This window comes from Arvicanthis niloticus, chromosome 21 (genome assembly GCF_011762505.2).
Source record: "Arvicanthis niloticus isolate mArvNil1 chromosome 21, mArvNil1.pat.X, whole genome shotgun sequence".
NCBI lineage: Eukaryota > Metazoa > Chordata > Mammalia > Rodentia > Muridae > Arvicanthis > Arvicanthis niloticus.
In genome coordinates, this window is record NC_047678.1 from 48,021,454 (window position 1) to 48,031,693 (window position 10,240).

The 10,240-nt window shown below is 43.7% G+C and overlaps 1 protein-coding gene across 1 annotated transcript in view; it reads right to left on the reverse strand.

Moving 5' to 3' along the window:
• The window catches only part of Epb41l3 (erythrocyte membrane protein band 4.1 like 3), a 147,308-nt gene that overhangs the window by 63,461 nt on the left and 73,607 nt on the right, over positions 1-10,240 (reverse strand). The window contains 2 exon segments of the mRNA XM_076917485.1: positions 3,774-3,971; positions 5,628-5,830. Of these exon segments, the coding sequence (XP_076773600.1) occupies positions 3,774-3,971; positions 5,628-5,830 (401 nt within the window).

Genomic DNA, 10,240 nt, shown 5'->3' on the forward strand with positions numbered 1-10,240 from the left:
GTTTACAGATTATGATCTGACAGAGGGCTAGCGTCTAAACTATTTAAAGAACTAAAAACAACAACAACAAAAAACAACACAAAACAGCCTAAACCTAAACATCAAGAAAACAAATAGCTTATAGGAATCCCCAACATATAAAAGGCTATTAAGACCACACTCAAATATCTCATTGAATATGAAGTAGACGGTACCCAATTGGAGGCTTTACATCTACTGACTAGCGTTCATAGTACTGGAAGAGACTCTGCACCAGAGAGAGGAGAAAGGAAATCACTAACCCAGCTACAAATCCTGCAGCCTTCAACAGTGAACTGCTGCAGGATATACTGGTATAATACAGGCGCAAGTATTATATGGGTAACCAACCACTTGTTGACTAGACTTAAAAGCCCACTCCATGGAATGGAGCTCATACCATTGGCACTGCTAACATGACCAAGAACCTGGAACTAGATAAGGCACGGGCCATGGGGAAAACCTAAAACTATTATTTTGATTAAAAAAAAAAAAAAAAGACTCCCAATGATATACAGTTATACCACAGATCATTTTCTCATTAAGCTATCAGCAGAGAAGCTTTTGCAGCGATGGGAACTAATGCCCACAACTGGACCACGTGCAGAGCGTGAGAGACACTGGAGAACTTGGGCCCAGATGGAATGTCCATCAAATCCTTTTCCGTAAGGCTCAGGAATCTCTGGGGAGAGGAGATCAGAAATTCTAAGAGCCAGAGGTGAGTGATTTCAAGGAAACGGTGCCTTTCAGCCTCGTCAGGAGAGACAGACAGATAAATTCACAAAGACTTACAGCAGCATGCACAGGGCCTGCACTGGTTAAAGTAGATGTGATCCCAGCACTGGGAAGGGGAAGCAGACAAGGTCTCTGCACTAACCAAGAAACATCTGAACTATACCTGCTATATAAGGAAAAAAGAAAAAAAAAGATACGTTTCTTTTCTTCAGTGATTTCTCACTATGTGTAACAATGGCATTTGAGAGCAGGTGGCACGGTGTGGAGTAGTTGGTCAACATAAAACAAACTCCAGGGTATTATTGTAGACTTTTTGTCTCAGTTTGCTTTGTCAGGGCATTTCTGTCTTCTCAGTTATTTTTTTGCTTTTGTATTTTGAGTTTTGTTTTTGTGTGATTTTTTAAAAAATTATGTGTATGTTTTATTTGTTTTTGTTTGTTTGAGAAAGAGAAAGAGAACACATAAAGTTAGGTGGGAGGTGGAATATCTGGGAAGAGGGATGGGGAAAGCATTATAAAAATACATTGTAAGAAAAAAAATTCATGCCAGGCGGTGGTGGCGTACACCTTTAATCCCAGCACTTGGGAGGCAGAGGCGGATTTCTGAGTTCGAGGCCAGCCTGGTCTACAGAGTGAGTTCCAGGACAGCCAGGGCTACACAGAGAAACCCTGTCTCCAAAAACAAAAAAACAAAACAAAACAAAACAAAAAAATCATTAAAAATGTATGCTTAGAAATGTTTTCAATTTATAATGCCATGATAGACCAACATTGAAATGTCACTCAAAATGATCACAGTGATATTAAAGAAACATATCAAGTTAATTATCAAATAAGTATTCTATACTGAAAGTCATATCATCTATAAGGAAGCCAAAGCACTGGGTATATATTAAATTGACAAAATAATAAATGTTTTATGTCATCCTGTAGTGGTTTGAATATGCTTGGCCCAGAAAGTGGCACTATTTGGAGGTGTGGCCTTGTTGGAGCAAGTGCATCACTGTGGGTGTGGTCTTTAAGACCCTCATCCTAGCTGCCTGGAAGCCAGTATTCTCCTAACAGCTTTCAGATGAAGATGTAGAACTCTCAGCTCCTCCTGTACCATGCCTGCCTGGAAGCTGCCATGCTTCCACCTTGATGATCATGCACTGAACCTGTGAACCTGTAAGCCAGCTCCTATTAAATGTTGTCCTTGTATGAGTTGCCTTGGTCATGGTGTGTGTTCACAGTACATCTCCAAGGCAATTATGTCCAAAGATGAAATTTTCTCCATTCAGAATCTTTCACAGAAAACTAACAAGCAATGACCAGAAGATTATAAAGCAACTCATTCATTCTATGACATAAATGCTATCAAAGCTAAGCAAAAAAGTGTCTTTGCATAGCAAATCCATGTCACGGATCCTCACAGTTCAAGTCTAGTCTCTCATGAGGCTGCAGAGGTCCTCTAAGTCACACATCTACAGATTGACCATTCGAGGCCCCCCACAATTAACATCTAAGTCAACAACTATACACATTGATTGGGAAAAACTATTCAAAATCAGAGCTAGCAAAATATTAAAAAAAAAAAAAAAAAAACCAACAGATCTGTGCTTAGTAGAATTTTGGGTACCTGATACACACTGCACCAGCCCACCAACTTATATATGACTAAATCCTCTATACAGCAGCATATGACAAAGTAACTTTACTTAATGTAAGGATCTAACTTTCTATGTTCCTGCAACCTGAAATAACTTAGCAATCCATCTTTTATATTCATCAAGATGATACTAACTCTGAAATGAATTTAAATGTTCTGTTGCAAAAAAAAAAAAAAAAAAAAAAAAAAAGCATTACACCAAATATAACTAGAATGATAAATACATTGTAAGCTGAAGGAAAAGGGATGGAAGCTGGAGGGAGGGCTCCGTGGTCAACAGCTCCTCCAGAGGACCTGAGTCCAGTTTCCAGGACCCATTCATTCCTGGGGCTCACAAATGCCCAGAACTCCCCACCCCCAGCTCCACAGGACCTGACTCCCTCTTTTGGTCTCAGCAGGTACTGCATTCATGTGCACATTTACCTACACAGACAGATACAAGTATACTAAATTTTAAAAATAAAATAAACATTTTGAAAAAGAGAGAGGAAGAGGGGATGGTGCAGATGACTGTGAGATGAGAGAACAAAGAAGACAACAAAGAAGAGTATTGTATTTTACCCTGGGGAGGTGGGCTCAAAGTCTGCCACATGTGATTTTTTGTCTTTTTGAAAAAAAGGAAATTACTTGGAAAGAAAAGGACATGGTAGTTTTAAGTCATCCGAGTACTATCATCTAAAGAATTGACACAGGGTGTCTGTGTTAGTAGTCTGTCTAAACTCCACCTCCCCAGTTACCTGGCAACAGCCAGGTATGCTCCTCCCCACAGTTACCTGGCAACCGCCAGGTAGGCTGATCCATTACAAAAGGGGCTGCTTGCCCCTTCCTCTCTCTCTTATCCTCTTACTCTCTTACTCTCTCTCTCTCTCTCTTACCCTCTTGCCTCTCTGTCCCCTCCCCCACCTTCCTCTCTCTCCACGTGGTCATGGCCGGCCTCTACTTCTCTCTTATCTCTTCCACCTTCCTCTCTCCACCTTTGCCCTTTCCCCTGAATAAACCTCCCCCTTGGAACCGCGTGGTCCCGAGTGGTCTATTCTGAACTGCGGTCCGATTTCTTATAGTCTGGGCCCTACGTGATGCCAAGAGGAAAGGTAAAGTTGAATGAAATGTTGTTTGTAGCTTGACTATTAGAACAAAGTGCACTTTAACACAGAAACGTAAGAGAGCCCATCTGGTTCTGGATTTAGAAACACTATCACATTCTACTTCTGATGACAACATTTTGGGACATCGAAAGCTTGCAGTAATTTAATCTCCTATTAGGGCCGAATAATTCCGTCTTTTGAGTCCAGATGAGTGAGTTTCCAGGGTTCTGGGAAACATCACCTTGCACGTTTTTTGTAGCAGTTTCCTGCTTTTAGACGCACACTTACGTCCACTTCGCAGCCGTACTCTGATCCGTCCAGGAGCGTCACTTTGCACTGCATGCTTTTAGGCCTTTTCACAATCTTCAGCGGGGACCTGGAGACCTTGCTGCTGGATGATTTCTGAGAGAGCTTATCGTCCTCAAATGGCTGATACTCAAGCTGGTTTGCAGCTGCGGCAGCGAAGTCCCGGTCTTTGTCACCAACCTGTGAACAGCAACAATGAGCACCTTTCATAACAGACAGGAAATGGATACTGAGATGCTCAGATGGAGTGGAGCTTCAGAGAAACAGGCTTAGTCCCCCCTTCCCAGAGGATGTGAGCTGTCTCAACTATGATACTAGAAGTTGAGACTTCTAGATGTGAATATTCCCCAAGCTCAGCTACACCCACATAACCCCACCCACTTAAATGCACCACTGGGCCCTTTTCTCAGCTGACCCAAGACTTAATAGAGAAGAGAATTTGCCAGTTCTGCCAAGATCTCACCAAATGAAGAGGCAAACCCACTCCTGCCATTTAAAAGGCACTGAATAGGGGAAGAACTCAATCACATCTGGATTTCCTTTTACTCTGTCTTCAGAGTTCATCGGATGCTTCTACATTCCCTGGCCTGTTAGCACCACCCCCATACACTTACAAGATATCTTATAAATGTTAAGGCTTAGAGGGTTTCGAGTGTTAACCTTGCCGGCCGACCGCTGAAATGTCTGCCTCTACTCTGAATCAGTTCAGTGAAGTTGGCAGTGTGAAAGCTCAACACAAAGTAATCCCGTAGCCCCAGGCCTGTCTCTCCTCTGGTAATAGGCTGGTGTGTGTGAAGCTCGCATCTGCTTCTGAGTCTCTACCTCTGTTCTAGGCCAGCCTCACCACTGCACAGAAACATCTCACGGAACATGAAACTCTCCCTCAAGCCAGCTCCCGGGCGTCTCTGGACACAGCCCCCCAGATGTTTCTACAACCCTCTGTTATTTAATCGTGACAATGGTGGTGTGCAAATCTGACGCGTGTCTGGGTGGTCTGCAGTGATTCCCTGCCTTGTAAGCAAGTGTCCAATGTCATAAGGTGTTAGAACACTGAGTTCCAGAGTGTTCATGCACAGGCTGATTTCGTGTCCACTCACTAAACAGTTTCTAAAAATTTCCAAGTATGCAACCACTTCAGAAGGCTGAGGTCAGTCATGTTTGGGCTCCCGATTCCTTTATTACCACAAGTTAGTGCTCTAACACATGTTGGTTCCAGATGTGAAGTTTCAAGCCTACAGTGGTTCATCCTAACTACCTCACCCTTTATCCTCTTGATTGGAAGTGTCTGTACTTTTTTCTCTTTTTTAATTTGGTAATAGTGGGGATGGCACCAAGCTTCCACAGGCTAAGTGTGTGCCCTTATGGTGAGCTCCATCTCACAAGGGCGTAAATACATGTTCATGCCACGTGTAAGGAGTAGCAATGAACCTGCACGTGTATACGAGCGAGAAGGAGCCTTACCAGAGCAGTCTTTAAAAAATTAGACAGCAACGTCCGGGTCAGAATAATGGCTGGGAAAATTAATTTTGCCCTCACACTTTACAGCTTGAAATGAAAACAGCCAGAGGCATAGTTAGGGCTGCCAGCTTGCCGTCTGCCCATCCTGTAAACCCAGATCTAGGCAAAGGCTCCAGTTAGGAGTCAGCTGAATGTAACTGTTTTAATCAAAGGCAGGAGGGATGAGTCCAGGCTAAGGAATGCCACTCACTGGAAGCCTTCAACAGCACCACTGTTATCCCCCCTGGTGAGAAGCATAGTTGCCCTTAGGGTTGACACCAAGCATCTCAGCTCAGCCAGGTTCCCTGATTGGCCTTCTCCGGAAACATGCAGTCTCACCTCCCTCTTCACTGGGGTGCTGTGTGCAGCAGCTTCAGAGAACTGCTCTAGTGCTGGCTGCTCCTCACTGTTTCCACCAGCAGGCTCTGGTCCAGGCTGTGCCCCTGCTTGTCCCTGAGGTCCTGCTGCTTCCTGGGGCTCAGCCTCCTGGTCTGGTTTGGATTCTGAGTCTGATCCCGATTCGGTCGTCATGGTTGATTGTTCTGTAGCCAGAAAACAAGGCAAGGACTGGTCACTAGGTGCAATTATCTTTTCCGGAGGAACCAGTATAAAAGGGGTGAAGAGGAAGCCCAGCCAAGCCCAGTCCTACACCACACACCAGAGAATCAGAGAACGGTGCTCGAAATAGCTCAAAATGGTCATGGAACACTGAGAAGTCACCTGGGAGGAGAGAGCCTCAATTAAGAGAGTGCCTCCATAACGTCAGGCTGTAGACAAGCCTGTAAGGCATTTTCTTAATTAGTGATTGATGGGGGAGGGCCCAGGCCATAGTGGGTGGGGTCACCTCTGGGCTGGAGGTCCTATAAGAAAACAGGCTGCGTGAGCCATGAGAGGCAGGCCAGTAGGCAGCCCTCCATGGCCTCTGCATCAGCTCCTGCCTCTATGTTCCTGCCCTGACTTCCTTCAGTGAGGAAGTCTGATGTGAAAGTGTAAACCAAATAAACCCTTTCCTCCCCAACTTGCTTGTGGTCACAGTGTTCATCACAGCAATAGTAACCCTAACTGGGAACAAACACACATTAAAAACTAATCTGTAATGATCAAACAGTGTCTCTTCATAATAGATTGTGGCCACAAAACAAATAAAAGAAAAGTAAAATAAAGTAAAAAAAAAAACATCACACTAACTAGGATAGCAGATGAAGAGTGAGTGTCTGCTGAATTCGCATATTTTTCTAATGCCTGGGAAGGATGATCTATAAGATAAGGTAACTACTCACTGGCTTCTCAACTCTCTCCTACCCCTGAATCTGTGGATTCTTGTAGAAACAAGAAATGTCTTTCCTACTTGTTTTTGGCTAATTTCCCAGTTTCCTTTTGAATTAAAATATACAAATATACAGGGACCTTCACATCTGCAGCATCCATCCTGTGGTAGCTGGGGTGGGGGGCAGCCTGTATTCCCACCTCCCTTGGTCCCTTGCCTTTCCTGGGTTCCTACTACTGCCCTCGAGCACTAGAAAATGACTGTATCATATCGCGTGTGCAATCTCATGTTGCTACAACCTAACAACACATCTTGGGGCACAGAACTACCATCTTGTAGTGGACTTCTAGGTCACACTAGAATTCTGTGCCTCGGTTTCTACATATGCCAAATGAGAAGGATGAGCATGTTTAAACCTAGACAACAGATTTCCTCAGCCATTTCTGTCTCTTTCTTGCAGATATGCCTAATATCCTGAAGCATATTCTTGCTGTATGCAGTAAGAGATGCTATGCCAAGCACACCTGATCTTTTGTGTAATTTGTTATATGTACGATAAACACTCTAAAGACAATGTATCTTTTATAATTTTGTTCCAAAATTCTCATTCCCCCTTTTTAAGGAAGAAAATATTCTGAGCAAAGAGCTAGTGTAATTCCTTAAGTAAATGGCGGATGTACTGGTATGATATGGGGTTATGCAGTTCTGGCTCGTAACTGCACAGCAAACACATCATTTAATAACTTTCCTATCTCTGTAAAGAGACATCACCAACACCAATCAGTGCTTTAAGCATGCTCTTTATGTAGGGTTCCTTCTCTCAGTCACCTATTCCTTTTGTTGAAAAGAAGACATATCAACTTGGCATGTGTTGAGCTACCCTAAGCAATGTAAATATCAAACCCGGAATAAGACTGTGAGCTAACCTCCCCCGACCCCACCTATCACACTCTTTAAACACATCTTGAAAGCAAATATTACCTTTCCTTGGTCTACTTATTCTGGAAGCTGGTTTGAGTACCAAGAAATTCTGTGTATATATGTGTGGGGAGGTGGGGGAAGGTTAACATGGTAGAATTTAGATCCCATGTGGATTTCAGGCTTGGAAAGGCGAGAGATAATTTTAGTGGTCAATTCATCTGACTATTGACACTGAGGTCCAAATACGAAACAGTTAGTGTGATTTTACAGCAATTACAACATAGCAAGCCTCCCTCTAGTCCCCAAGAGTGCACCAGGTAAGGTAAATCCATTTCCTCCCGAAGGTCTTAGCTCAGCCACCATTCCTCCCCTTCAGTACATAATGACAGAATCAAGTCTGAACATTAAGACAACTGAAAATATGTATCAGACACCATTGCTGAGCCAAAACCCTATGGCTAGATAAGTTATGGGCTATAAGGAGAACCTAATATTACCATTCTGTTAAATGGGCGTAGTAATAGACAAGAGTCCTAATAACTTATCCTTACATCTACCTACAGATTAGTGCATCTCCAAACTTCCTCAGTGAGGCTATTTTTAAAAGCAGATGACTGTTAACACAGCTGGTCAAGGGGGAAACAGAAATCATAGTTTAGAATGCCCAGCCCTAAATGGAATGTCCGTTTCAGACATTCCCCTCACATGGCTCACTGAGGAAGAAGAGGCAGAGAGATGCTAAGAGCCAGCAGAGGTGAGCAAACACAGGGGCATTCTCTGGACATCGCAGGGAAGTTGCACATATGAACTTCCAGCGGTCACGACAGCACACACAGAACCTGTGCAAACTCAAGCCACACAGACAGAACCCGTGTGCACTCAAGGGGAGAGCACCAAATCCCACCCAGAAGTGGGGGGCTGAGCATTGCTAGCAAAGGAAAAGTGAGTGCTCTTTGAGGGTGTGGTTCCTGGCAGGTTAGCCATGCTCCAGGGGACGGCCCCACGCACAAGTATTTAAGTAGCACAAGACACAATGTTGAACGGGTAGGAAAGGGGATCTCGGGGGAGCTCAGAATAAAAACATGAGAGCCTCCCTGCTTAGGATTGCTTTGAGACACTACTGTGTCTTCTTTGTTTGCATTTTAGCATACACACCTGCAGCTGTCCTACTGCACAGAAGACAGATCCTGCACCCCCTTCAGCTACCAGTGTGTTTCTATCTTCCTTGCTCCCCCTTTTCCTTCCAACACCTCATACTAGCTGCTGACTTCATTCTGGCAGCCACCATATCCAACCATCAGCTCAGGCCTGTTCCTCATCTGAATCCTTGGCAGCCCCGACTGAGTAAGATGCCCCCCGTTATCGGACTGTTCCAATAACGTCTTGGGGTTCAGGACACACCGTTCACTCTCTGCCTGACTTGGTTCCTCTTCTAAGCTGCAAGCTGCTCCTCCAGCCCAGTCCTATATCCAGTCCAATCAGGGAACTCTATTCTACACCTTCTTGCCTCTTTGAGTTTTCTCTACGCGCACAGCACGCTTTCCTGTAAGACAATGGTTACATGTTCCCATCTCCAGCTTAGAGTTCTGCTCTGTGCTGGGAGCTGGGATCAAGCCTCCCACTCCCAACCCTCAGGAAGCCTCTCCTGATCTCTCTACGAAAGCCACCTCTCCCCATCCCCCTTCTCCCTTGCCTTGTACATGGCAATGTTGTTTTCTTCAAGTCAGAATCTCAGAAACCTGTTATTTCCCTTATCTTATTTATCTAATAATAATAATAATAAAAAAAAACATTTGGTTCTATTTCCAGAATCCATCTGGAACTGGTTCCCTGCCACTACCTGAGCCCTGTTTTTTTTTTTTTCTCCTAATTCTATTTTTTTAAAAACTCCAATTGATCTTCCCAGAACTATTGCTGCTTGACTGTTTAATCTTCATAAAACATAAACTTGATCTACAACTCACTGTGGAAACCCTTTCACCCCTTCCCGGTGCACGCAAGCGAAATCTAAATTCCTAGCCGCTTTGATTTTAACATCAATGCCCAGGACCCAACTCCCTGCCTGGTGGCCACTATCTACTCTCACCCACACAAAAGGGGCTCTCTTTAAGTGTCCAAATCATTTCAGTCTTCTGCATTGAGGCTTCAGAGACACGAAGACTTGGTTTTTTTTCTTACTCTTAAGTAGTTAAGAGTGTTGACAGAGAACCTCTCTCTGGTCACACAGCTGTTCTGTGTCTTAAGAGTTTCCTCTCTGCAACTCCCCAATTTTGTAGTAATCCTCTGCTCTCTAGAAATTCCATCTACATATTTCAGAGTGAGAGCCGTCCATACTTATGCCTGAATGTCCTCAGCACCAAGATACAAGCAAGAATATGTCACTGCAACAATTATTTGCAAGCCCAACTTCTTTTATTCTTAGGTATACATGCTTAATCTTTGGGGAAGTCTCTCAAGCATTTATACAGATTTTTTGTTTTGTGGTTAAAGTAAAGTCACTTCAGTTTCTGAACTGAAGAACCTGAGAAGAGGAGACTTATATAAAGAATAAAAATTACATATATACATCTGGGGAATCTGAGAAAAGAAACCTTTGTGTTCCCCACTATGAAGTGAGAAGCATGGCCCACTGGGAGGCCACTGGTCTCTGCACTATGATGCTTTTGCCAATAGAATGAAAACCTTCTCAAGGAATCAAAGGAAAAGATTCAGCTATTTTACAGAATCCCTGTAAGCCATGAACAAAACACCAGTAGCTAAGCCA